This window comes from Camelina sativa, chromosome 12, assembly GCF_030686135.1.
Source record: "Camelina sativa cultivar CO46 ecotype springtype chromosome 12, ASM3068613v1".
Taxonomy (NCBI): Eukaryota; Viridiplantae; Streptophyta; class Magnoliopsida; order Brassicales; family Brassicaceae; genus Camelina; species Camelina sativa.
Genome location: NC_141891.1, coordinates 38025658 through 38051875, shown reverse-complemented (window position 1 = coordinate 38051875; position 26218 = coordinate 38025658). Strand labels below are relative to the sequence as shown.

General features: G+C 36.9%; 7 protein-coding genes, 1 long non-coding RNA gene, 1 other non-coding gene and 1 pseudogene across 11 annotated transcripts; 6 read left to right on the top strand and 4 right to left on the bottom strand.

Annotated features, from left to right (window-relative positions):
• The first annotated feature begins 3782 nt into the window (after positions 1-3782).
• On the top strand, positions 3783-7625 carry LOC104732703 (disease resistance protein RML1A-like; annotated as a pseudogene). The gene is made up of 5 exons (XR_015575182.1): positions 3783-4341; positions 4471-5545; positions 5637-5915; positions 6004-6718; positions 6788-7625. The product of XR_015575182.1 is annotated as a disease resistance protein RML1A-like (transcript).
• A 280-nt stretch (positions 7626-7905) lies between these two features.
• Positions 7906-9551, top strand: LOC104732702 (mitochondrial import receptor subunit TOM20-4). The gene is made up of 6 exons (XM_010452278.3): positions 7906-8150; positions 8309-8387; positions 8503-8672; positions 8783-8830; positions 9114-9206; positions 9281-9551. Exons 1-6 carry the CDS (start codon positions 8028-8030, stop codon positions 9401-9403), a joined length of 636 nt encoding a protein of 211 aa, XP_010450580.1. The 5' UTR covers positions 7906-8027; the 3' UTR covers positions 9404-9551.
• Positions 9552-10027: 476 nt separating this feature from the next.
• On the bottom strand, positions 10028-11369 carry LOC104733909 (putative fasciclin-like arabinogalactan protein 20). The gene has a single exon (XM_010453434.2). It carries the CDS (start codon positions 11313-11315, stop codon positions 10176-10178), a length of 1140 nt encoding a protein of 379 aa, XP_010451736.2. The 5' UTR covers positions 11316-11369; the 3' UTR covers positions 10028-10175.
• A 1314-nt stretch (positions 11370-12683) lies between these two features.
• Positions 12684-14522, top strand: LOC104732701 (large ribosomal subunit protein bL27c). The gene is made up of 3 exons (XM_010452277.3): positions 12684-13350; positions 13888-13989; positions 14075-14522. Exons 1-3 carry the CDS (start codon positions 13048-13050, stop codon positions 14264-14266), a joined length of 597 nt encoding a protein of 198 aa, XP_010450579.1. The 5' UTR covers positions 12684-13047; the 3' UTR covers positions 14267-14522.
• Positions 12686-12766, top strand: TRNAL-AAG (transfer RNA leucine (anticodon AAG)). The gene has a single exon. It is a non-coding gene; the product is annotated as a tRNA-Leu (tRNA).
• A 134-nt stretch (positions 14523-14656) lies between the features above and the next one.
• LOC109127868 (uncharacterized) lies at positions 14657-15207 on the bottom strand. Its single transcript, XM_019233307.2, has one exon. The coding sequence runs from the start codon at positions 15063-15065 to the stop codon at positions 14859-14861; it is 207 nt and encodes a 68-aa protein (XP_019088852.1). The 5' UTR covers positions 15066-15207; the 3' UTR covers positions 14657-14858.
• A 1299-nt stretch (positions 15208-16506) lies between these two features.
• On the bottom strand, positions 16507-18081 carry LOC104732700 (uncharacterized). 2 transcript variants are annotated; one of them, XR_758948.3, is made up of 4 exons: positions 17758-18081; positions 17341-17589; positions 17110-17258; positions 16507-17026 (listed from the first exon to the last, which is right to left on the bottom strand). It is a non-coding gene; the product is annotated as an uncharacterized LOC104732700 (long non-coding RNA). The 2 variants fall into 2 exon arrangements; XR_002034745.2 differs by having other exon boundaries at positions 17341-17694; positions 17758-18041.
• Positions 18082-18895: 814 nt separating this feature from the next.
• LOC147933285 (uncharacterized) lies at positions 18896-19452 on the top strand. The gene has a single exon (XM_087478021.1). It carries the CDS (start codon positions 19022-19024, stop codon positions 19229-19231), a length of 210 nt encoding a protein of 69 aa, XP_087334147.1. The 5' UTR covers positions 18896-19021; the 3' UTR covers positions 19232-19452.
• A 227-nt stretch (positions 19453-19679) lies between these two features.
• On the bottom strand, positions 19680-20201 carry LOC109128204 (uncharacterized). Its single transcript, XM_019234237.2, has one exon. The coding sequence runs from the start codon at positions 20066-20068 to the stop codon at positions 19859-19861; it is 210 nt and encodes a 69-aa protein (XP_019089782.1). The 5' UTR covers positions 20069-20201; the 3' UTR covers positions 19680-19858.
• A 2312-nt stretch (positions 20202-22513) lies between these two features.
• On the top strand, positions 22514-26209 carry LOC104732699 (putative clathrin assembly protein At2g01600). Its single transcript, XM_019234236.2, has 17 exons — positions 22514-22630; positions 22926-23016; positions 23146-23210; positions 23395-23537; positions 23629-23756; positions 23855-23947; positions 24043-24093; positions 24189-24254; positions 24347-24412; positions 24497-24577; positions 24670-24750; positions 24856-25032; positions 25132-25210; positions 25311-25426; positions 25665-25755; positions 25890-25954; positions 26078-26209. Exons 4-17 carry the CDS (start codon positions 23516-23518, stop codon positions 26207-26209), a joined length of 1248 nt encoding a protein of 415 aa, XP_019089781.2. The 5' UTR covers positions 22514-22630; positions 22926-23016; positions 23146-23210; positions 23395-23515.
• Positions 26210-26218: the final 9 nt, after the last annotated feature.

Below are 26218 nucleotides of genomic sequence, written 5' to 3'. Positions count from 1 at the left end.
CACTCCAGATATATGTGGACACTGCTCTTAAAAGAAAAGAATGACGTCTTTGAGAAATTCAAGAGGTTCAAGGCATTAGTGGAGCAAGAGTCAGGAGCTGTGATTAAAACTTTCAGAACGGATCGAGGTGGAGAATTTGTTTCAGGAGAATTCAATAGGTTTTGTGAGATTTCTGGTATACAAAGGCATTTAACGGCTCCGTATTCTCCACAACAAAACGGAGTTGTTGAAAGGAGAAACAGAACTTTACTTGGAATGACTAGAAGTCTCCTGAAGCACATGAAGGTTCCAAATTATTTATGGGGTGAAGCAGTGAGGCATGCTACTTACCTCATTAATAGGGTTCCTACTAAAGCTTTGGATACGCAGACACCGTACGAGGCGTTTAAGGGTAAGAAGCCGAACCTGGAGCATCTTCGTGTGTTTGGTTGTATCGGGTATGCGAAGATAGAAGCTCAACACTTGAGGAAGTTAGATGATCGATCGAGAGCTCTAGTGCATCTTGGCACAGAACCAGGATCCAAAGCCTATAGACTGCTTGATCCGTTGAGAAGAAAGATAGTTGTAAACCGAGATGTGGTCTTTGATGAAAACACTAGCTGGAGATGGAATAATGAAGAAGTTGCTGGAGATAAAACATTCGAGATTGTTTTGGGACAATTTGGTAACAACGGCATAAGAGATTTGGTTCAGTTTCAAGAAACAGAGGATTGTGAAGTGGTAAAAGAGAAACCGTGTAACAAAGGTGATGTTACTATAGATAATGAGAATCCTGCAGTTACTACCAAGAAACAGGAGTCTGCTACGAGGGAGGTAACAGAGACGACTGTAGGACAACAGCAACAGCCAGAACTGCAGCAACAGTTGCGGAGATCTTCGAGAGTGTCGGTACAACCTAGATATCTTGATGATTACGTTCTCTTGGCAGAAACTGAGCATGATTATGATCGTGTGGCTGAGTTAGAGTGTGAACAGCTGTTACTTACACTTGATGAAGAACCTTGGGATTACCTTGAAGCAAGCGAGTTGCAGGTTTGGCGTGATGCTTGTGATGATGAAATATCATCAATATCCAAAAATAACACTTGGAGCTTAGTTGATCTTCCACCAGGAGCAAAACCGATAGGTCTCAAGTGGGTTTTTAAAATTAAGCGAAATTCTGATGGAAGCATTAATAAATACAAGGCAAGGTTAGTAGCAAAGGGATACGTCCAGAGATACGGTATTGATTTCGATGAAGTCTTTGCTCCTGTAGCACGTATTGAGACTATTCGACTGATCATTGCTTTAGCTGCTTCTCGAGGATGGGAAGTACATCACCTTGATGTAAAGACTGCGTTTCTTCACGGTGACCTTAAGGAAGAAGTCTTCGTTACACAGCCGGATGGTTTCGTGATTAGAGGAAGTGAAGGTAAAGTATACAAGCTACACAAAGCTTTGTATGGTTTGAAGCAGGCTCCTAGAGCCTGGAATGCTAAGCTCAATCAAACTCTTAAGGATTTGGAGTTTGAGAAATGCTCAAAAGAAGCCTCGCTGTATCGTAAGACAGTAGCAGGTCATCTACTCTTGGTTGCAGTCTATGTAGATGATCTACTAGTTACGGGTTCATGCTTGAACGTGATACGAGAATTTAAAGCTGGTATGGCCACAAAATTCGAGATGAGTGATCTCGGTAGACTGACATACTATCTAGGAATCGAAGTGATTCAGTATGGTAATGGTATAATGTTAAAACAAGAGAGATATGCTGGAAAGATTCTTGAGGAAGCAGGGTTGAAAGAGTGTAATTCTGTGCTTACACCTATGGAGTCTGGTTTGACAATGTCGAAAGCTCAAAAGGAAGACGGCATCAATGAGAAAGTATACAGGCGAAGAATTGGTTGTCTCAGGTATCTGTTACACACACGGCCGGATCTTTCGTTTTGTGTAGGTGTGTTGAGCAGGTACATGCGTGAGCCTAAGATATCACATGGAGCTGCATTAAAACAGATACTCAGGTATTTGCGAGGAACACTCTCATTTGGACTTAAGTTTACTCGTGCAGAAGGAGCAGAACTGGTTGGCTATAGTGAGATCAGCCGTACTCGGTCTGAAGAAACAGAGTTGGTCGGATTCAGCGATAGTAGCCACAATGTTGATGAGGACGATGGGAAGAGCACCACAGGTCATATATTTTACTTCAATCACTGTCCTATTACTTGGTGTTCGCAGAAACAAGAAACTGTGGCTATGTCGTCTTGTGAGGCGGAGTTTATGGCAGCTACTGAAGCTGCGAAACAGGCCATATGGCTTCAGGAGCTACTTGGTGAGATCATTGGTCAAGACTGCGAGAAAGTACTGATACGAATCGACAACAAAAGTACCATAGCTCTGACGAAGAATCATGTCTTTCACGGTAGGAGTAAGCACATACATCGAAGATACCATTTCATCCGAGAATGTGTTGAGAATGGTTTAGTGGAAGTGGAACATGTACCAGGGAACAGGCAGAAGGCTGATATACTCACAAAGGCACTTGGGAGGATTAAATTCTTGGAGATGAGAGATCTAGTTGGATTGAAGGACATATCAAAAGAAGAGCTCAAGCTTAAGGGGGTGAATGTTGGCTTAAGCTTGAGGGATAAGTAAAGACAAGAAGGCTCAAGGATAATCCTACCGAGATATGGAATAGGATTAGTCTAAAGTTATTTAGGAGTTATCTGAATAATGTATTCCTAGTCAGTTTAGGACTTGGTTTTATAAGCTCTCTATCTATATATAAGGAGGTGTCAATGTGTGACACAACTTGTGAGAGATAAGAGAGTTTGAGAAAGGCTTTAGTTTTGAGTTAGTTTCTAAAGCAATAAAGGTGTTCTTGAGAGAGTTGTGTTCTTAAGATTCTTGTTGTCTAAATTCAATAGTATCTTTCTCTCCTGGTTCATTCATTTCGTGTTTTAATTTCATGGCGGAAATCGAATTGAGGATTTTTGTAGAATTTATCGGAAATATTAGGCTTTGATGATAATTTTAGATTCGTTTGATTGAATTTTTCTGGGAATGTGAACTCTTTATGTTAGAATTTCATAATTTTAGATTTTTGTTACTGAAATCAGTAATTATAGAAGATATGATTTTGCCTAGGTGCACTTTGGAGGAGGAGATTTGTCATGTCATGTCGGCTGAGAAATGAGCATCTTAAAAGGCTAATAATGTAAAAGAGGTACTTGATCTTATTTGGGAATAGAAAAGTTCTAATCTACATTTTGTCTACTCTTGAGTGAAATGAGCATTTTGATATCTACACAAGGCCCATGGGAATATGTTTTTGAATTCTATAAGGAGTAGAAGACAGTGTTTCCACCATGAAATTTGCCTAGATATGGATATTGGAAAATTGAATGGATGAATCTTGTTTAATTAGTTTCTTTTGGAATGACAAAAGTGTATCCCTTGGATTGGAATGTAAGTATATTGGTCTCACTTTTATCTTAGAAAATTGGTTTCATTTTAATAGGTTTATCTGAAAATGTTTAGCAAATTGGTTTTTATCTTAATCTCCAGACTTTAATAAGGATCGCAATCAGTGGAATTTTCAACTTATTATTGGTTAACACAAAGAAGTTGATGCTAATTAGGCAAGCTTTATAAAATTGATTACAAAAAGCATAAAGTTAGTGGTCGTCGACGACTTTGCTGGGGACACATGTTTGTAACTTTGTATTTTTCTGTAGAAACTTCTTTGATGTTTCTCTTACTCGTTCGACTATTATAGTGAAAGTGGGAAATATGTTTGTTTTTACTCTGTACAAAAATTCTTTTTTTTTCCTATATATATAGACCATTCTGATACCTTCTTTCTTCCAATCTCACTTTTACTTTAATTTTCATGGCTGGTTCTTCAGCTTCTTTACCGTTTGACTTGAAGAGATACCATGTCTTTTCGAGTTTCCACGGCCCAGACGTCCGTGCTGGATTTCTCAGTCATTTACACAGTCACTTCGAAAGCAAAGGGATCACTACGTTCAAGGATCAAGAGATCGAGAGAGGCCATACGATCGGACCTGAGCTGGTCCATGCGATTAGTGAATCTAGAGTCTCGATTGTGGTGCTCTCGGAGAAGTATGCTTCTTCTGGCTGGTGCTTAGATGAGTTGGTGGAAATTTTGAAGTGCAAAGAAGCTTCGGGGCAGGCTGTGTTGACTATTTTTTACAAAGTTCATCCGTCAGATGTACGGAAACAGTCGGGAGACTTTGGAAGTACTTTCAAGAAAACATGTCAAGGGAAAACCGAGGAAGTGAAGCAGAGATGGGGCAAAGCTTTGACTGATGTAGCAGCCATAGCTGGAGAACACTCTCTAAACTGGTTTGTCATTGTTTCTTTTTTGCTAAATTAATGATTAGAATGCTTTTATTTTTCTTAATTGATGCTTCAACGGTTGAAGTTTAATCATTTAAATAGACTCACCAACATGACTTTGTTTGTTTTTTTAAGGGCTAACGAAGCAGAGATGATCCAAAAGATTGCTACAGATGTTTTCAAGAAACTGAACGTTACTCCGTCGAGGGATTTTGAGGGAATGGTCGGTCTTGAAGCTCATCTGACGAAACTGGACTCTTTGGTATGCCTCGAGTCTGATGATGTGAAGATGATTGGCATTTGGGGTCCTTCGGGAATTGGTAAGACAACCATTGCTAGAGCTTTATTTAACCAACTCTCTACTGGTTTCCGGCGAAGCTGTTTTATGGGGAACATTGATGTTAATGACTATGACTCGAAGTTGTGTTTGCAAAACAAGCTTCTGTCTGAAATTTTGAACCAAAAGGATATGAAGATACATCATCTAGGCGCAATAAAAGAATGGCTACATAACCAGAGAGTGCTTATTGTTCTTGATGATGTGGATGATCTAGAGCAACTAGAGGTATTAGCTAAAGAAAGTTCTTGGTTCGGTCCTGGAAGTCGGATTATCATTACCTTAAAAGATAAAAGTATTTTGAAGGCACATGGGATCAACGATATCTACCATGTAGATTATCCATGTGGACGGGAAGCTCTTGAGATCTTATGTCGATCTGCTTTCAAACAAAATTCTCCACAAGATGGTTTCGAAGAGCTTGCAAGAAAAGTAGTAGAGCTTTGCGGTAATCTTCCATTGGCCCTTCGTGTTGTTGGTTCTTCTTTCTATGGGGAGAGCGAGGATGAGTGGCGGAGTCGATTACATGGGATTGAAACTAATTTTGATAGAAAAATTGAGAATGTCTTGAGAGTGGGATATGACAAATTGTCGGAGAGACATCAATCGTTGTTTCTTCATATTGCATGCTTCTTCAACCATAAAAGTGTTGATTATGTGACAAGCATGCTCGCTGACAGTACTTTGGATGTCGAAAATGGGTTGAAGACCTTAGCCGCTAAATCTCTTGTGTCTACTAATGGGTGGATAACGATGCACTGTCTACTACAACAATTGGGTAGACAAGTTGTTGTTCAACAGTCTTGCGAGCCAGGGAAACGTCAGTTTTTAGTAGAGGCCAAAGAGATTCGTGATGTGTTGGCAAATGAAACAGTAAGTTCTTATCTGTATATATACCCTAGATAGTGTCTTCTTCTGTTTGTGATAACAGTTTCATCAGTCTTCTTTTGCAATATTTTGGTAGGGGACGGAATCCGTCATAGGTATATCATTTGATATTTCCAAGATCGAGACGTTATCTATAAGCAAGCGAGCCTTTAATAGAATGCGTAATCTCAAATTCTTAAACTTCTATAATGGAAGTGTTAGCGTGTTAGAGGATATGGAATATCTACCTCGTCTAAGGTTACTACGTTGGGGTTCATACCCGAGAAAAAGTCTTCCTCTGACATTTCAGCCAGAATGTCTCATCGAATTGAATATGGGATCCAGCAAGTTGGAGAAGCTATGGGGAGGAATCCAGGTTGGTTTTTGATATTGTGGATACGTATGTTTACCAATGCTTTGACCTAAGTATGATATTTCTTATTTGTTGTGTGTTAAACATGCAGCCCCTTACAAATCTGAAGAAAATAAATTTGGGATATTCCTCTAATTTGAAAGAAATCCCAAATCTTTCGAAAGCTACTAACCTCAAGACGTTGACACTTGCCGGTTGTGAGAGTTTGGTGGAGATTCCATTCTCTATTTCTTATCTACAGAAACTGGAGTTGTTGGATGTGTCATGTTGCATTAAGCTACAAGTTATTCCCACCAACATCAACCTAGTATCTCTTGAGGAAGTCAGAATGAATAAGTGCTCACGATTGAGAAGTTTTCCAGATATTTCGAGTAACATCAAGCGTCTCTATGTAGCAGGCACAATGAATAAAGAATTTCCTGCGTCCATTGTTGGACACTGGTCACGTCTTGATCTTCTTCAGATAGGCAGCAGAAGCCTCAAGAGATTAACACACGTCCCAGAGAGTGTAACACAGTTAGACCTACGCAATAGTGATATAAAGATGATTCCAGATTGCGTCATAGGTCTCCCGCATCTAGTATCTCTTCTGGTCGAAAACTGCTCAAAACTGGTGTCAATTCAGGGTCATTCCCCTTCGCTGGTGACCCTATTTGCAGACCATTGTATATCACTGAAGAGCGTATGCTGCTCTTTCCACGGACCAATCTCGAAGTTGATGTTCTACAACTGTCTGAAACTGGATACGGAATCTAAAAGAGGAATCATACAACAATCGGGTAACAACAAGTCTATATGCTTGCCAGGTAAAGAAATCCCTGCAGAGTTCAGTCACCAAACTACAGGACACTCGATAACCATCTCTCTGGCACCAGGTTGTGAGGAGTCTTTTTCTGCGTTCTCAAGATTCAAGGCTTGCCTTCTGCTTTCGCCAATCAAGAATTTCGCATTTAATAAGATACGTTGTATTCTAAAGAAGCAAAGAAGGTGTCAAAATTAACTGCACTACAGAGTCCATATATCCGTTTGTGTCTGGTGGATCTCTAACAGAGCATCTGTTTATGTTTTGCGGCGACTTATTTCCTGAAGAAAGCAGATGCCTTGTGGACGTGACTCCGAAAGAATTCCTGTTTGATTTCAGCTCCAGCGACGTCGAGATCATGGAATGTGGTGTGAAGATCTTTTTGAGTAGTGGCATCGAAGTGGGATACTCTGAAACTATAGGCAACAGAAACCACCATTACATAGATGAAGAAGCAGAAGCTTTTAAGGTCACTCAAGATGAAAACAGTGAAGATCATACAGGTCACTGGAGCTGGCTTAGGAAGCTTCGTCTGGGGAAGAAGAAGATGAATAATAATAATATGACAGAGCAAAGTTCGAGACCAGTCTCAGGATCCAGTGATGACACCCAAGGAATCTTAATGAGGTATCATGAGCCTGAAGCTGTTAAGCTAAATAACGATGAAACCATCACAGATCTTTCGCGTTTGTTATGTATTGGTTCCCTTGTGGTCTCTGTATTTTTTTCCTTTTTTTTTGGCCAACCCCTTCTCTGTTTTGTTGCTTTTTTATTGCTTGTTTCTCCAAATGCAATGACCTGCATTGCATCACAGACAAATCTTGTTGTGTATTCTAGGGAGTTTGGTGTTATTAATAAAAAGTGTGTATGTGAAACAAAAAAAAAAAAAAAAAAAGAGTTCAGTTTTCTTATTACATTGAGCGTGAAACTGTTAAGCTCACTAATGATGAAAACGTCACAGATCTTCGGCGTTTGCTATGTATTGGTTCCCTCGTGGTCTCTGTTTTGTTGCCTTTTTATTGCTTGTTCCTCCAAATGCAATGACCTGCATCACAGATCTTGTTGTGTGTTTAGGGAGTTTTGGTGTATGGGTGAAACAAAAAAAAAAAAGAGTTCAGTTTTCTCATTTTTTAAAAATATTCATTGGGCAAACTTTAGCAGAAAGCCCATCAGGCCCATTAAGCCATATCTAGCTATTCATCATCGGGCGATATGAGTAAACCAAACCGCCTTATGATTTTTGCTCTGTCTTTCCACTAATTTTTCATTGTTGCGGAAGGAAGAATCAAAAGTATTTGTCTCGAGAAGCCGCCATGGATTTGCAGAGTGGAGAAGCCGCCATGGATATGCAGAGTGAAATCGAGAGATTGGTGTTCTTCGAACATGCTCGAAAACTTTGCGAAGCTACCTACATCAAAAACCCTTTAGATGTCGATGTTAGTCTCTCTTTTTTTTTTTTTTTCTCTTTCTCGGTTCATTCATGTCTGTTTTGATTTTATCGTTTTTTTTTTTTGAGAATAATTTATGCGAAATTCGACGAAGAATTTGTGATTTCATTGCGTAATTCAAATTGGATTGTTTTTTTTCTTAATAGAATTTGACGAAATGGGGAGGAGCTTTACTGGAAGTAGCACAGTTTCAAAAAATCACAGAGTCAAAGCTAATGATTCTAGGTGCCTTTTCTCTTATGGAATTAAGAGTAGTAGTCTTTATAGTATGTTAAGATGTACACTTTTTTTCTATTGGAGTCCGTAATTAATACTTATAGAAGATGGGATTTTTGTGTAGAGGGCATTTCGAAGCTGGAAGAGGCGTTGGTAATCGATCCAAAGAAGCACGATGCTCTTTGGGTCATTGGTAATGCTCACGTTTCATATGGGTTTTTGACTCCTGATCAAGCCGAGGCTATAGATCACTTTGAGAATGCTACTCAGTTCTTTCAACGAGCATTGGAGGAGGTAATTTGTCTCTTTCTTTCTTTCGTAATATCCTCACCTAATCAGTGTGATTGTTATATGTTTTTGTGTGTGGTGTTTTAGTAATTTTGACATGTATTTTTTTTTCGCAGCAACCGGGGAACGAATCCTATCAGAAATCACTGGAGTTGGCTTCCAAGGTATACTTTTGGTCTTTTGTGTATCTTTTGGTCCTGTGTTCAAGGAATTGAGGATATACATGTTGTCGAGGCTTCTCTAGTTTTCTTAGGAATAGGAACACTGCCTGGTGTGCTTTGGATCAGTGGGTATATAGTGACTCTTTGAAAGAGAATAATGTATCTGAAATCATATCTTTATGCCTATAGATGAAGTTCTTTTTAGTGTAGTGAAGCTATGGGTTATAAATCTTTTTGGTTTTTGTTCGTTAGACCAATTCTCATTCTCTCTGTGTGAAAACTGCAGGCTCCAATACTACATACAGAGGTTCACAAACATGGTTTAGGCCCTCAACCATTGGGCGGTGTCGCTGGACCATCATCATCCAACAATGCCAAGGTTGTTTCTTTTATTCAAAACTACTAATTTGGTTTGATAGAAATTTTAACATGTTTGTTCTCTCTTTCTCACAGACGATGAAGCAAAAAAAGAGTAGTGATTTCAAGTATGATGTGCTCGGATGGGTCATCTTAGCTGTTGGCGTTGTTGCGTGGTTTAATTTTGCCAAATCTCAGATGCCGGTCCCAAGGCAGTAACACTCACCAAGAGCGTCTAAAGACCACGACTTTTTTATTCATGTTCAAGCTAAAGAGTTTCATTATTACAACTCAGAAAATGTATAAGAATTCATACTGTCCTCTTTGGAAATTAACATACAAATCAGTGAAGAGCATAGTTACTTAACTCAGAATAGTACTTTTCATGAACTCATATTGTCCTGTGTCATTTATCACCATTTCTGTAAACGTGTGAAGGAAAAGTGGAAAACAGTAAACCTGGTTCATCTTTTGGTCTTGATTCAAAGAATTGAGATCTACAATTCTAAATGTTTACAGAGGCTCCTCAAGTTGCCCTACCTATAGTAGGAGAATGGTGCATCTGAATCAAGTTCTTTTGCCTATAGATGAATTCTTTAGTCTAGAAAAAGAACACATTATACAGTGAATGAATCATTAGCTCTTGTTCTTCAGGCAAATTCTTCTTTTATGTACTAAAGTCGAGGCTCTAGTACTACATACAGAGGTTCACAAACATGGTTTACGACCAAAACTATCAACAGCCTCAGAGACTATGAAGAAAAGGAAAGCACTGATTCCAAGTACACTATCATCAACCTCACAACAAATGGACTGGTATTAAGGCAGTAACACTCACCAAAAGAGAGTCTAGAATCAGAACTTTATATTCATTTTCAAGCAACACTCTGAACATATTCGAGATTATGGAATAAGAGAATCAGAGAATGTGGATGAGAGCTAATATGAGTATCTTTCTACATAACTATTGAATGAAATTTTCTTGTAGAAATCAGTGAAGACCATCATAGTCACCTAACTGAGAAGAGTACTCTTCATGAACACCTTCTACTGCTTCTTCTTCTTCTCCATCGTTAGGCACTGAGATAGACTCTCCCAAATCAACCTGTTTCTCTTTCGGTTCAATCATCTGGTTAAAGCCATGAACAGCAATGCAATCGTTGACAAACATATCTGGATAGATGAGTGGGACTCCATTGAGAAGAAGTATATCACCAGACCAAGAAACCTCAATTTCATACCCTTTGAGAACAGTTTGCAGAATCGATCCTTCCCAAGCCAGTTTCTGAAGATCTTTCCAAGAGACAAGACGATTGATCACGTGCCCTCTGAAGATAGTAGCGTAATCGGAGAATTTGGTGGTTGGATTTGGAATCGCCTCGTCGATCGGAGCAAAGACTGTGATCATCTTGGTGTCGTTGTTTCCTGAAGTTTCTAATTGCAGAGCGAGAAACGTGGCCATGATCACGAAGCCTCTCGAGATTAACAATCTTGAAGCCGATTCAAAGATGTTAAAGCAGTTCACTACTGGTTTAGATCTATTAGGAGGACTTGGAGCAGTACGAGTCGCTGAACTAGGGATTGGGATCGAACCAGTAGATGATGAGGTAGGGTTTGGGACTGAAGAAGACGATGGTGAATCGTCGGAGATCTTCGTCGGGGATGTGAAAAACTCGTCGGATCCGTAAATCGCGATGTAGCCGTCGTCAAAAACAGGGGAGTCTTGGACCACGACGCCGTTGATCGAAGCTTTGCCGTCTCCGAATCGTGAAGAATTGGTGACGACGAGAGATGAGTTAGATCTGAGAGTAGGGATTTTGGCGCCGTTCGGGAGGTTTCTTAGGGATTCACCGGAGAGTCTCGTCGGAGAGAGCTGGTACTTGATTTTGAGAAGCGAAGGTTGACCGGATCTGGTGAAAGCTTGATCAGAAGGTGCGAAGATGGTGATTTCTTGCCAATCGTCGAGGTTTAGATCTTGGTTCGCGAGCTTTAGAGTGAGTCCCATGGAGAAGTAGCTTGAATCGGAGAGGACTTCCACGGCGGATGAAAGAGATGTCAGAGAAGGTGCGACGAGATTTAGATCGAGAACGAAAAATACGAGGAAGAAGGTAGTTAGAAGCTTCGACGCCATTGATGCGTTCTTGGAGCTTTCTCTTTTGGTTTCTCGATGAGAAAAGCCGTTGCAGGGGAAGGAAGTTACAGTTGTATAGTCCACCTATTAAAGAGCGGGAAACAGAGTTTACTAGGCTTTTTGGGGGGCACATATGGGCTTTTATTTTTAGGCCCATTTATTTTTTTCTTATGACTTTGTTTAATACTAATCAAAATAATGTAATATATTTGTAATTGATAAAAAAAAAATTGAACAGTTTCACATTTCCCTCATCTTATTTTAATTATTATTTTTCTAATCTAAAAATCAAACACTCAAATCTTCAAAATCACAAAATTTTCCATAAATATCTCAACCACATGTCCACAATAATAAACCAAAAATGCATTCAATGTCAGATAACCTATCCTAACAAGTAACAACAACACCATATTGATTATATGTTCCCAATCTAATAGATGCACACAACACAAACTGTACAAAAAAAAAACTCTAATTGTATATATTATGGTTTTAGGCATAAAAATGTGATTTTTTTAATCAGGTAGAAAAAAATTCAGTTGTCAACTACAAATTGAATCATAGCACATAATCAGGATCGAGCAAGAACTAATCAAATTAAATATTTCAAAATGAATTAGAATAAAAGACCAAATCTGGATAACTGAAATAAGGTTTTCTCTCTTGGACTTTTATATGAAAAAATAAAGAAATCTTTCACAACTAGTTATACACTTGTTGTTATACTTAATTTGTAAACTCAAATGTATAGCGGAACTGCAACAGATACGGGCTCAATTGCAATCTATTTCTTTTCGAGGGTGTTTATAATCTTGCGCAAAAATATACCTATAATTAATATTAATTTCATGCACATTTGAAAGTTAGAATATAATAATTATGAATTTCTTTGGTATCTAGTTTTGATTCACAAAAACTTAAGTTTCTTAAAAACACTAAAAAATCTAAAAAAATTATGAAGAATCTTATTTTTAATGGTTTCTATATTTTTGAAATATAAATTGAAAGAAGAAACTGTAGTTTACTAAATTCACTAAATATTTTAATTTATATTTTAGAATGTAGTCAATCAAATGAGGGAAAAAATCAAAAAAAATGAAAATATGTGCATACAAAATGAAAAAGGGGGACAGGGAAACCATAAAAACAAAAATGAAATTGAAGGTATATTGAACTAAAACGTTATTTTATAACCTCACCAGTCACCACACCTGATCTCATAACATGATAATGATATACTAAGAAATTAAATGTTGAAGATCGAATTTGAGCGTTCCATAATTTTTGTATTTGATACTCGCCAAAAATCAATAAAAACGATAGTTTTTTGTTGATAAATCGTCATTTTGGAGAGGCATAAACAACAAGTTGATATGGCCGAGTTGGTCTAAGGCGCCAGATTAAGGTTCTGGTCCGAAAGGGCGTGGGTTCAAATCCCACTGTCAACATTCTCCGTTTTATTTTATTTTAATTATTCACTTGCTGACGTGTACTCGCCTTATCGTCTCGAGTTAAACATACATTTATATGATGACGTGGAATTATTGATGGTCACTAATAGAGAGAGTGAGACGAAACGATAGATAAGGTAAAGAGAAGAACTTTTTTTTTTTTCACAAATAAAGAGAAGAACTTATTCACTCACTCTTCTTCTTCAACCTCTCTCACAAAAGAACCCTAATTTCAAAATCCCCACAGAGAGTTCTCTGTTAGGTTTATTGTCGTAGCAATGGCGATGGCAACATCGATGAGTGTGAATCTGATTGGTGCTTTTAAAGGCTTGTCACTCTCTTCAACCTCGTCGTTCCTCAGAGGCGATTTGAATTTATGCCCTAAAACAACCTTCACTGTGACTCTCCCAATGCAAAACCTCCAAGCTCCGATTCCATTGACGATTGAGTCTGCGCATAAGAAAGGAGCTGGTAGTACTAAGAACGGTCGTGATTCTCCTGGTCAAAGACTTGGTGTCAAGATCTATGGTGACCAAGTCGCTAAACCTGGCGCCATCATTGTTCGTCAACGTGGCACTAAGGTAACAACACTTAAGACCACGAAACTGACGAATCTAGAACCTTTAGTTTCTGATTCTCTTCTAATTTCACCGTAACTCTGCTCTCAAACTCTGGTTTCAGATTTTTTATTCTCGAATTTTTTCTGGGTTTTGATTTGTGTTGAGGATGGAATTGTTTCGTTTGAGGAGATTGATTTCGTGAATTGATGTTCCAAAATTCAAAATTCTCGAATTTAGAAGATGCTCTTGACCTCTTATTTCATTTTCTATTAGTTCTCCGTTATGCTTATGTTATAGGATGAAACAATTTTGATTGAGAAGATTGATTCATGGATGGTTTTAGAAGCTCTGTAGCTCTTATCCAGGTTGGGCTTGTCTTCAGGATGGAAACAATTTGTTTGAGGAGATTGATTTATGAATGATGTTCTAAAAACACCAATTTGAATTTAAAAGCTCTTGTTATTACATTCTCTGTTGTTAGTTGTAGGTTATGTTTGTGTCTAGGATGATAACTATATTTTGTTTGGGAAGATTGATTCATGATGATGGTTTATGCAGTTCCATGCTGGGAAAAACGTTGGGATTGGTAAAGATCATACCATCTTCTCTTTAATCGATGGATTAGTGAAGTTTGAGAAGTTTGGTCCTGACAGGAAGAAGGTAAATCAGTTGTGATGATCATAACGATTAAGCTCTATAAGCTTTCTCATTTCTTCTTGGAATCTAAAGGAAATGTTTTTTGCAGATAAGTGTGTACCCTCGAGAAATTGTGCCAGAGAATCCCAACAGCTACAGAGCACGAAAGAGGGAGAACTTTAGGTTGCAGAGGGAGAAGAAGAAGGCAAGACGTGAGAACTACACTTACACTATTCCTACTCCTCAACTTGTCCTTGCATCTGCAGCTATCGAGGATGCTGAAGCCAACCCCGAGTGCTAGTAAACGGATGTGAAGTTTTCCTTTTGTCTCTTTTTGTTTAGTCTTGGTTCGTGAAAATATTCCTTTTGCTAATTCACAAGAAGCTTGAGTTTCAAGAGTCATTTGTATGTGTCTAATCTACCTCTCTTTTGTCAAGTTTAGTCCAAGCCTCTGCGGATTTACCCAACCGAGTCACGAGTGTATTCAAATGGGTTATTATTGTTTTTATTAGCCAAACGAAACTGATACTGTAACAAACAGTTCAGGTTTTAGTTTAGTGAAAAAGTCTTCCAAGTAACAATACTGAATCATTGATCAGAGAAGCGAACCAATTTCTAAATCAAAATTCACTATGCTACGGTTTACAACTGACTCGGTAACATAACATCACAACATAGTCTTGCAGGCTTGTAATTGTAAAGGACCCTATATTATGGTAAAGTTACATACACCCATGTAAGGATAACTCCAGAGCGAACATGGTGAATAGTGAAAAAGTTCAATTTTTTAGGAGTAACTAAGAATAAGAACAAAGAGAAGTCCTAAAACAAAGCTTTTTACTAATAAACCCACCGGCACAAACAGAGCCACATACATGAGTGTAATAAATGATCTATGCGTAGACATGGATGTTGAGAACGACGAGAAAGAGGATGAGGAAAAGACCGTATAGAACAGTATGAACGAAAATAGAAGCTATTGTCGTCTTCATGTTCATGCAACCCACCGGAGATTCTTTCCCCGGGAACTGCAGTATCAATCCTGGCTGCAGAAACGCGAACAGAGCCGAAGCTATCAACGGTGCAGCCCAATCATGCATATCTTCTTACAAAGGACAAGAACAAGAACAAGAACAAGAACAAGAACAAGAACAAGAACAAGAACAAGAACAAGAACAAGAGCAAGAACAAGAACAAGAATAAGAACAAAAGAAAAGAAAGAGAAATGGAGAAAGAAAGAAAAGAAGATAGTGGGAAATAGGTATGGTGGATGGGGAAAGAAAGAGATGATGGAAAAAAGAGAGAATGATGGAAAAGAGAGAATGAGAATCTGATAAAGTCTAGTTCTTTACACTCAAAGGAAGAGAGAGAATTTGTGGAATTTTGCTTTAGCTGATGTGTCTTAATTTAAATCGTAATTTGTATATGGAAAGTGCGTTTCAAACGATTAAAGATTCAGGATATCAAACGGTCAACAATCAAAATAGTATAATGGCGGTTTGCAGCGTTATGGATGTGCGGTTTGAGAGGTTTAACCATTTGATGTGTTGTAGTTTTGATTATCGGAGTATACTTTTAATAATAGATTGTTCGCCGCCCTTTGTTTTACAATACATTTCCGATTTTGCGACATACTTATAAATTTCATCTCAAATCCATCCCATTAGTAAAAAGAAATTGAGACGATTATGACCATCGTAAACAACATATTTTCTTGTAGTCACTTTCGTCCTAACCAGAGATCGATTTTTACTATATAATTTAGATGGCAGTTTTATGATTTATGGACTGTTGTGACCATATAGGAATGCAAAAGACAAGACACAATCGTAAATAATGATGTAAACAGGATAGAATCATCCAGAAACGGTTCTATGTCACATTCAAATCCGATGTGATTCACATGAATATAGCGACATGTCCCATGTCTTGCGGTGATCAATATAATAATGTCACGCCAGTTTTCGAAATACGTTTGGCGGAACTATGTTATTTATGATTTTGAATGTTATCTTGATTAGTGAGATATCACTTGAACTTGAGTTACAATTAAAGAGAAGACTAAACTGGATTACAAGTAACGGGGCCACCACTTGTGCTAACTGATCAATATTCCGCAAAAAGAGAACAAATTGTGTCTTCTTTTTTGATTTTGACAGAAGTATTCTTTTAATTTGGTAATAATCAAAAAAAAAAAATGGTGGATTCAGTTTAAAGTGCTTCCTTATAGCATAAGAAGAAACATGTAAAATTATACTATATATCTACCCCAATCTTCTTGAATCGTGAGTATTTTATACTACTATCCTTTAAGTCTTTAACTAGCTAGACAAATTCCAAATTGCTAAATGATAAGAGTAACATTTTGTTTTTGAAAAAGGTGAATGTATTATACGCAAAAGTAATCAAAGAAACTTTTCAAAATTTTGTATTGTTCTTTGCATGAGATGAGAGTACGCGTTTAGGGCATCACCAACGGTGAGTTTTAATTTTTAGTCTCTTATGTACTGTTGTAATTTTTAATGAATATATTAAGTACTGTTTATAAAATAAGAACTCTTAAGATTTTAATTAAAATCATCCTCTCCAATGGTAGGATATAATTTTGAGTCTCTTATTTTTGCAAATATAGTTTTTTGAATCTAATCTCATTCAACTTCTAAACCCTTTGATCAGTTCTTAACAGACAAACAACCAAAACAACATTGAGCTTTGATCCAACAAGGACAATTCATACACTTCATATTAAGGTGAATTACCTTTGTGGCTTTGGCAGGCTTAGCCTGTTCTTGCTTGGGTTCATCAGTCTTGATGTTGTCTTCTCGTGAAAACATAACAAAACCATGGCTTAAGCTCAAACATTTCGAGACATCATGTGTGTTGTGTGACTTTCAGACAGACCTCCATCTTCAGCAAGATCAGAAGTCCAGAGGGTGAGGTTGTCTCTCAGGAGCTGCATGATCAAAGTGCTGCCCTTGTACGACTCCTCGCTTAGAGTATCAATGAGGAATGTGATATCGGACAAAGTAGGGTTGTTCACGAACTTTTCACCTAAAAATACCTTCAGTGTAATAATCAAAAACAAGTTAACACCTCGAATCAGAAATTATTAGTTGCTAGAAAGAAGGAATGAAAATTATTTACCTGTTGGGCGGGTGAAGCAGGAGCTGAGTCCCCTGTTGCAAAATCAGTTTTCCATCTTTAGGGTCACAAAGATGTGCAAGAGCCAGAGCAATTCGTATTTTTATAGTCTTCTCGGCGGTTCTCATTAGGTATAATAATTGGTTTAGTACCTGAGAAGAGTAAGACATCAAGGGATTAAAATCATTGCCAAACTTAATCGAGAAGCAGAAGGTCAACAGTATAGGTACTCACGGGTCCATGAGTACAAGCATCTGGTCTCACACATTCTTCATCACCGTCATCAGTATCACACATGCATCAGTATCACCTCACACATTCTTCTTCTTTGTTACCGGTACAAGAAGTAGACACTTCACCAGAAAGATTGCAGCAACTACTGCCTCCCTCATCATCTATTGCCTCAGCGGAAGTTTCCAAATGACGAGCCAATGTGTTTCTCCAATTCGAGTCTCTGAACCTGTCAGAGCATAACGGTCGACTCTGCAACAACCAGTGAGACCTCTCAGATAAAACTCGTTCTTTCGACAACTCACAAGGTCACGAACGATATCCCAATCACGCTGGTCCTTAACATGAGAATTCACCCTAATTTGCGAACCAAAATCTTAGAACCCTAAATCGAACAAGAACAATATGATTTTAACTTACCATGAGATATGTTTAATCTCCTATTCCAATTGATTCAATCTCTTCTGATTGAATCGACTCGAAATCAAATCTCCTCCGATACAATCTCGGACTCGATTCAAGAGCCCTCCGATTAGCCTCCGCCGATTCAATCTCCGTCGCATCTCCTCCGACATAATTGTCCTCTGATTCCATGTCCTTTGATTCCATCTTCTTCCATTGCCAATTCGACTTCGACTTCGATCGAGAGAGAGAGAGACAGAGAGATGGAGAGGAAAAGAAAGAAAAATAATTGTATCTCTATTATTTTGTAATTTTGTTTTGGCCAACAAATAAGTGACACGTACAGTCTCTTATTCTCAAATCCAGTATACTAAATAAGAGGACCTCTTATTTTTTTTCTTATTTCTGATTTATTTTTTTTCTACTTTTGAGTTATATACCCTCTTAAAACTCCCCGTTGGGGAAGGTCTTACACCCGAAGTCTCTATGCTTCCCCAAGTGGCAGTCTTAATATTCCACTAATCTTTGATCAAAATTATATTAATTTATTGTCAAAAATTAATAAAATAACCTTAAGTTCTCTAAAGTAAACTTAAAAAGAAAAATCATAAAATAATCATTCTCAAAATTATTGTACATTTTTCAGACATGTTTTACATTTCCAAAACTTTTTTGTTCATATTTTTCTAAAGTTGGTAACAGATACAAATACAACTAATATAGTACAGTATATGACAAGAAAGCTGATTAATTGTTTATAGAATGAACTAAACTAAATTAATTTTGGGTAGCTAGTAATATATTGGAGAATTACTTTTTAGTTTTTAACGTGAAAATGTGAATAAATATTTTGAACAGTAAAAACAAAAAAAAAAACACAATCACGTTTTTATTGCGAACATGTGAAATACCATTCATCCTATATTTACACCAACAATATAAAATCAAAACGATATAATTTTTTTAATTAGTTTGAATTTTTTTTTATTTCCGTCCAAATTGCTAAGCTTTTATATGCGAGATTATTCAAAATTATCGTTACAAAAAATAAAGTTGGTGGACAAAAAAATAAATAAAAAATAGTAACGTTGGAAAATATAGCTAAATTAACTCAAAAATAAAAACCGAAAAATAACGAAACTTTTAAAATAAAATAAATAAAAATAAAAACAAAACCTTTTCTTCGTCGTTTCAACTCTGTTTCCGTTTTCTCTCTCTCACCACCGCTTTATCGAAAAGAAAAAACAAAGGCATCTGCTTTTACTTCACACAGTTCACAGCCATGGCGGATTGGGCTCCAGTTGTCGTCGGAGTTGTATTATTCGTGCTCCTTTCCCCAGGTCTCGTCTTCTCGTTACCCGGACACCACCATACACTCCAATTCGGCGGCATGAAAACTAACGGTAAAGCCATCGCCGTTCACACACTCATCTTCTTCGCTGCTTACACGATCTTGATCCTCGCTGTCAATCTCCACATCACAACTGGCTAATTTTAGGGAAAAAGGAAATAAAGGTAACCCTTTAGCTGAATCTGGGTTCTTCAGGAATCAATCTTATGAGATCTGGAAACTCTGTTTTTAGGGATTTTGTATACTTTTACTCTGTTCTGCTCTGTTTTTTAAAATGCATTGAATGTTACTGAAAATGTATTAATCATTAAGCTTGTATTGTTGTGATTAAAGTTATAAGGAAGATTTGATGTTTGATTCGATCTTTTCTTGAGCTATTCAGAGTTGACAAAATGAATTGCGTAATACAAAATCACAGATTTTTAAAACCATAATTAGCAAAGAATCAGAGATTAGCGAAAGAAGAGAAATTTTGTAGCAAAAAGAAGATGCTTTATATTGCATTGTTACATGTTGAAGTCAGGAGAGAGATCAGAGATATTGTTATCTCCTCTGATATGTGATTTGAGCTACTTATATATAAATTGAATTGTGGAAAACAAAATTACCGATTATTTATATGTATACAACTCTTTTTTAATCACCCTGCTTGAGACCCTATGAGCCAAGAATCAGAGATTAGCAACAAAAAGAAAGAAAGATAAATAGAGAAAGGTGAAAAGCTTGTAACCAAAGAAGCTGCCTTTGTTATATAAACTACAAGATGGATCAGAAATGGATGTGGATTTGTATGGCAATGATCAAGATAGTGAGTATACAGAAGTAAATAATGGCATGGACCAAAATTGAAATCCCGCTTGTACTCATGTTCCCAAACTCCATCACTCTTGTCCTTGCCGGTAGCTGAAAGAGCAATCCTGGTGACAGTAGGATGAACAGAGCCACTGCTACTATCACGGGTCCCCAGTCTGCACTCATTTCTCAAATAATTTCTGTAACCTGATATGTGTTTTTGTGTAACAGGTTCTTGTGTTTTTTTGTTGTAGGTGAAAATGGAAGATAAAACTGAGAATGGAGAAGCTTGTTAGTGTTTTATGTAGAGTTATGGGTTTCTTGGTGGCTAAGGAGAGGAATTGGTTTAGATGCTAAGCTTTGTGAAGACTACAAAAGAAAGGTATTGTATTCTTGAAGTGGGAGTTACTTTTTTTTTGGGTCTATAATAAACTTTCTTTATTCTTAATTCTTCAATCAATTGCTTCTTTAAGTTTCTGTTTTCTATTTTCTACAACTGCTTTACAGATCGTTGTTGGTATGTGTGTTTCTGCTTTTGGTTTTTTGCTTTTGTTAAAGAGTTGCTTAAAAGTAGATGACTGTGTAAAGATGATAAAACCAGTTGTTTGTTTCTTTGTAAGGGTCTAGTTTGATAGTTTCCTTCATAGGTTTTGATTTAGCTTTTTGGTCACTCTCGCAGAAACTGTTTTGGACTAGTGAAAGTTGGTATCCTATATAATAGTTTGATAGTTTCCTTCATAGGTTTTGATTTACCGTAGTAGTAGTTCCTTGACATTAGCGCGCTGCATCAGTGTTGATCTTGATCCACTTCTCTGTTTCCATGGTCTGCATGATTAAAGGTTACCGCAACTACATCGATCTTACTTATCTTTTTTTTTCCCCCCCTTCAGTTATGGAATCCTTTGAAACTTTCTGAAATCATTAGTTTGGTCATAGACTCAGAATCCTTTCTCCACTGAAGACCCCATTGGACAGTTCGGTTTTTGGAGGTTGGTTCCAGTTATCGGTTAAACTTAACCGAACAAAGTAGAATACTTGCAGCTGTAAATCGTCAAAACTTGGCAAAACTCGTGTTATGTACTCGGGTGGTGTAGTAGAGGACCATACCTACTGACTTACCTCCCAATAACGACCATAATAAGTTTGTACTTTTGTTTCCCAACCAAATGTTATGGATCGGAACCCTTTGGTAAGTGCTTTGGCTACAAGTAGAAGAGTTGAAATAAAAGAATAATTGTACCAAACGCTATTAGCATTCATCAAATATACAAGCTATGTATTAAGACTTATATAAGAGACCTGAATCTGAATCTCATTTAAGTAGTTGGAGTGCTTCTATCAAATACGAACCAATCTATATTTCGATTACAGTCAAAACATAATTTAGTTGAAGTTACTCATTTTCTTTTCTAGGCTCAACATCTCACATGAAAGTTAAAAAAAAAAACTCATAACGCAATTCCATATATTGTTCGGCTTATTATTGGCCCCAATATAAACAAGATCACTCATATTAAATTGTGAAAGCATGCTAGCTAAGAGATAGTGCCAATTTAACATATAAGTAAAGTAAGCGCAAGAGTTAGAGTGTTAGACTATCGTCGTGACCAGGAATAAAAGACCTGGACAACCTCAACGGTAAAGAAATAACGGTGTGTTGTTTGTAAAATGATCTAAGGAATTATTAAATATATATATATTTTTTTTACCAAGTTCATAACGGTGGCTGAACCAATCTATTTTTCTACCAAGTTCATAACGGTGTGTTGTTTGTAAAATGATCTAAGGAATTATTAAATACTAGGATTTCACCCGCGGTACTAAATTATAGATTATTGTATTTTAAATAATAATTTTAAATTTGTTTAATTTTCAAATACTCAATATTAACTAACTTTTGTTTAATTAATTTAGAATTTTTTTCTTCTTCTTACGTTTTATAAAGTTTATAACCTAATTACATTAAATTTGTTATTAGATATAATATAAAATTTTAGATTTGTTTTGTTCTCTAGAATTAAACAGATGTATATGCCTATATAGTATGTTAGTGTATATTTTTATGTGTATTTAATTTTTTTTTTTGGAATATTAAGAATGTGTTATAATATGTGTAATATTTTGTAGTATGTATACTAAATAATTTATAAGTTAATTTTCAAAACTATGATTAAAAATTTATAGTATATATGAGATAAGCTAATAGTTCTAGTTTTGGAAAATTATTTAGGATGAGAAATCATGTTTATAAAAATAGAAACTTAATATTAATTAACTAAATGAAAAACAAATTAATAACTAATGCCAATGGCATGTTTGTAAATAGGTATGAACTTCAAGATTTATTTTATAAATGTCTCCAAAAATGTATATATAGATATATATATATATTTTTTGGTCAAAATTAAATATTTTTTTTAAGTTAGAAAATATAAATAAAAAAGTTCAACCTTAAAATAGAATAGAAAATAGAGTTAGTTTAAATATGGAGTAGTTTAATTTAGTTTAGTTTTGGTAAATCAGAAAGCTGATAGCAACGGAAAAAAAAAACAAAAGAAAAAATTGAAAAATTAAAATAAAAAATAACAAAAATAAAAAACCCTAAAGTTTCTTCTTCCTTCCTTTTTGCTTAGAGAACCAAAACAGAAGGAGAGAGAGGTGAGAAACAAGGATCGGATCGGCTGAAGCAGTTCCGATTACATATCAATGGCTTCTTATGCGTCACGCATCGTCAATCACTCCAAGAAGGTAATTGTTTATCGAGTTCGTTTTCTCCGATCATTTTGCATTATTATGTTCTTCACCGATCGTGTGGTATTCGAATTTGGGTTTCTGATTTCTAGATTCAATTGAAAATTGTGGTTCTTCTGATAATCTCGGGTTCTTACTTTCCAAGTTACGATCAATGTGCTGAATTAGCTATAGATTGAGAGCTTTATTGTGATCAGCCTGCCATCATTTGTGATTTTAATTGGGGTTAGCTTGCTTCTGCGAGATGATTGAGATCTGTAACGCCGCCACTTATTTTTTTTTCTTTGAACAGTTGAAGGATGTTTCGACTTTACTGCGCCGGGAACATGCTTCAACAGTTCGCTATTTCTCTAACACTAATCGAGCTCCTCTGAACAGAGAAGGTAACTTTTGATCCTCCTGATGTATAAATTTTTCGTATTGCTCTTTTGTATGGTTCCTTGGTTAGTATCTGTGAGACTCTCTGCTTGTTGCTTCAGCTTTTTTTCTTTTTTTTTGGTTATGGTCTTCAGATACCGTTAATGCCCTTCTTGGCTATTCCCCACTGGAGAGGATTTCCAAATGTAGCAGCAGCACTGTAAGTTTGTTGCTCTTCTATGTAGCTGTGTTGCAGTGTCTCTTCTCATTGAATCATGTTTACTAGTTAGCAGAAACCTTACGAGTTTTATGTGATTGGACGGTACTTATTTCCTCCTTAGTTCTTGAAATCGTGTGATTTGGCTTAAGTTCATGAACTGATCTCTATTGTGTTGTTTCAATAGGTTGCCCCGAAAACACTAATTGTTATTCATCGGCTTCTAAGGGAAGGTGATCCAACATTCAGAGAGGCGCTATTAAACTTTTCGCAGAGAGGGCGAATTTGGCAGCTTTCTAACTTCAAGGATGATTCAAGCCCTCAAATTTGGTAAACTCAAATTTAGTGTTTCTGCTTCGTTTGTGTGTATATGTGTTGGAATCATAGAGTGTTAAGGTTAATTGGAAGGTTTCTTTTACAGCTTGGGATTGTTCAGCTTGGGTACGTACTTATGCATTATTCCTTGAGGAACGGCTTGAATGCTTCAGGGTTTTAAAATATGATACTGAAGCAGAACGTCTTCGTAAATCTACCCCAGGCCAGGATAAGGTATCAATCTTTCGTTAACTCTCTCTTTTTTATCATTTGTGTTCCTACCTCCTTTTCTTTTCTGATGGTTTCGGTTTTGCATATTGCGGGATGGCCAGGGGTACAGTAGAACCAGGGATTTAGACGGTGAAGAACTCTTGGAACAGTTGCCAGCTTTGCAGCAGCTTCTATATCGTCTCATTGGTTGCAGGGTACTGTTTCTGATCTTATTTGTTTCTGTTGTTGATATTATGTTCCGGCACTTGCTGATCAATGGACTGTCTTGTCTTTTTGTTTCTTTTTTCAGCCAGAAGGCGCTGCTAACCACAATCATGTTATTCAATATGCACTTGCTCTGGTACGTAACAATAACTTGTTCTGCAAAAGCTTTCTGTTCCATAAGGAAAAATAGCGCTTGAAAATTTCTTAACTTTTTATTTTATAGTATGATAGGTGTTGAAAGAGAGTTTTAAAGTCTATTGTGCTACCAATGATGTTATTATCAATCTCATTGACAAGGTAGGTCTAGTTTGTCTACCATCATAGCTATTACGTTTCTCTATCTGCATTCCTTTTTCCCTGCTTACTTTGTATGTATATATATATTACAGTTCTTTGAAATGCCAAAACATGAAGCCAACAATTCCCTTGATATATACAAGCGTGCGGGTCAGCAGGTGTGTTGTTGGACTGTTTTGTTGGTATATATTTTCACTTGTCACACTTTTTTGTATGACAAGGGATATATGTTTTTTTTTCAGGCACGAAGCCTCTCTGATTTCTATGAAGCCTGCAATGGATTGGAACTTGCGAGGAATTTTCAGTTTCCTGTTCTAAGAGAGGTACTACCGAATGAGATAACTTCTGATAAAGTTAGTTGACAGCCATTGCTAGTTTCTATTACTTAATACATTATTTTATGTTATTTTCTCAGCCTCCACAATCTTTACTGACAACAATGGAGGAGTATATTAAAGAAGCACCACGGGTTGTTGATGTCCCAGCCGAACCACTGGTATGTATGCGTATTTCTCATATTAGTGATTCAATATTTTTGGTCTTTTTGCCTTTTTTTCTTTCTTTCTGTGTCTTATGTGCTAATGGAGTTTTCTACATTCAGCTTCTAACGTATAGGCCGGATGATGGACTGACTGCCGAAGATACTGAACCGTCACATGAAGAACGTGAAATGTTACCTTTAGATGATGTGGTTGTTGTATCTGAAGAGACAGAACCTTCTCCCCCACCTCCTCCTTCAGCCAGCACTCAGAACTTCATTGATACTGATGATCTACTGGTGAAATTTCTATCATGATGGCTTTATAATTTTAGTTTCAATTCTGTTTCTTACTGCGATTCTTATTCTCAACTTCTCTTTGTTCAACTTTTACCATAGGGTCTGAACAGTGCTGCTCCTGATGCATCTGTGATCGAAGACCAAAATGCACTTGCGTTAGCCATTATTTCAACTGATGGTGAGCTTTCTTGTTAGACCATCTGCCAGTCTGGAGAGGGTGTAACTGTCTTTTTTTTTTCTTTCTTTCGCTAACTCATTTCTGTTCTCTCTATTTCCAGCTAATCCGTCAACGCCTCGTTTTGGTCAAGCAATTGATTACGATCCTACAGGATGGGAGTTTGCCTTGGTGACAGCACCCAGCAGTGATATCTCTGCAGCCACCGAGAGGAAATTGGTAAGCATTATTCCCTTTTGTTATTCATAATGCCATATGCTAAAACAGTAGATCACAAAAATGAACACCAGTTAGTAGTTGGTAGCTCAGTTTATAAATCTTAAGAGTAGGAACCTTGTTACAAGCAAATTAGTAATGAAAGAGTCATCACATGCATTTTATTATTAAAATTGTAACCTTGCTTCTGCGAGATGATTGAGATCTGTAACGCCGCCACTTGTTTTTTTTCTTTGAACAGTTGAAGGATGTTTCGACTTTACTGCGCCGGGAACATGCTTCAACAGTTCGCTATTTCTCTAACACTAATCGAGCTCCTCTGAACAGAGAAGGTAACTTTTGATCCTCCTGATGTAGAAATTTTTCGTATTACTCTTTTGTATGGTTCTTTGGTTAGTATATGTGAGACTCTCTGCTTGTTGCTTCAGCTTTTTTTTTTTGTTTTTTTTTTTGTTATGGTCTTCAGATACCGTTAATGCCCTTCTTGGCTATTCCCCACTGGAGAGGATTTCCAAATGTAGCACCAGCACTGTAAGTTTGTTGCTCTTCTATGTAGCTGTGTTGCAGTGTCTCTTCTCATTGAATCATGTTTACTAGTTAGCAGAAACCTTACGAGTTTTATGTGGCCTTGATGTCGTTATTTTCATTGTGTAGGTACTAGTGTCCAGTTTTTCAACTGCGACAACTTATCTAAGCAGTGCAATGGGAAGGCCAATGTTTGGAAAAGATTTTTCATGGTTCAGTTTCATTCTCTTACTATGTGGCCTTAGCTGCCTGCTTGTATAGCTTCTTTTT

Coding starts and splice junctions, on each gene's coding strand:
- LOC109128204 (XM_019234237.2), bottom strand. CDS start 20,068: ATGAGTGCAGACTGGGGACCCGTGATAGTAGCAGTGGCTCTGTTCATC.
- LOC104733909 (XM_010453434.2), bottom strand. CDS start 11,315: ATGGCGTCGAAGCTTCTAACTACCTTCTTCCTCGTATTTTTCGTTCTC.
- LOC104732699 (XM_019234236.2), top strand. CDS start 23,516: ATGATTCAAGCCCTCAAATTTG. Junction 24,578..24,669: donor AGTTTCCTGTTCTAAGAGAG/GTACTACCGAAT, acceptor TTATTTTCTCAG/CCTCCACAATCTTTACTGAC. Junction 25,756..25,889: donor AGCTCCTCTGAACAGAGAAG/GTAACTTTTGAT, acceptor TATGGTCTTCAG/ATACCGTTAATGCCCTTCTT.
- LOC104732702 (XM_010452278.3), top strand. CDS start 8,028: ATGGATTTGCAGAGTGGAGAAGCCGCCATGGATATGCAGAGTGAAATC. Junction 8,151..8,308: donor AAAACCCTTTAGATGTCGAT/GTTAGTCTCTCT, acceptor TTTTCTTAATAG/AATTTGACGAAATGGGGAGG. Junction 8,388..8,502: donor GTCAAAGCTAATGATTCTAG/GTGCCTTTTCTC, acceptor ATTTTTGTGTAG/AGGGCATTTCGAAGCTGGAA.
- LOC109127868 (XM_019233307.2), bottom strand. CDS start 15,065: ATGCATGATTGGGCTGCACCGTTGATAGCTTCGGCTCTGTTCGCGTTT.
- LOC147933285 (XM_087478021.1), top strand. CDS start 19,022: ATGGCGGATTGGGCTCCAGTTGTCGTCGGAGTTGTATTATTCGTGCTC.
- LOC104732701 (XM_010452277.3), top strand. CDS start 13,048: ATGGCGATGGCAACATCGATGAGTGTGAATCTGATTGGTGCTTTTAAA. Junction 13,351..13,887: donor TTCGTCAACGTGGCACTAAG/GTAACAACACTT, acceptor TGGTTTATGCAG/TTCCATGCTGGGAAAAACGT. Junction 13,990..14,074: donor TTGGTCCTGACAGGAAGAAG/GTAAATCAGTTG, acceptor TGTTTTTTGCAG/ATAAGTGTGTACCCTCGAGA.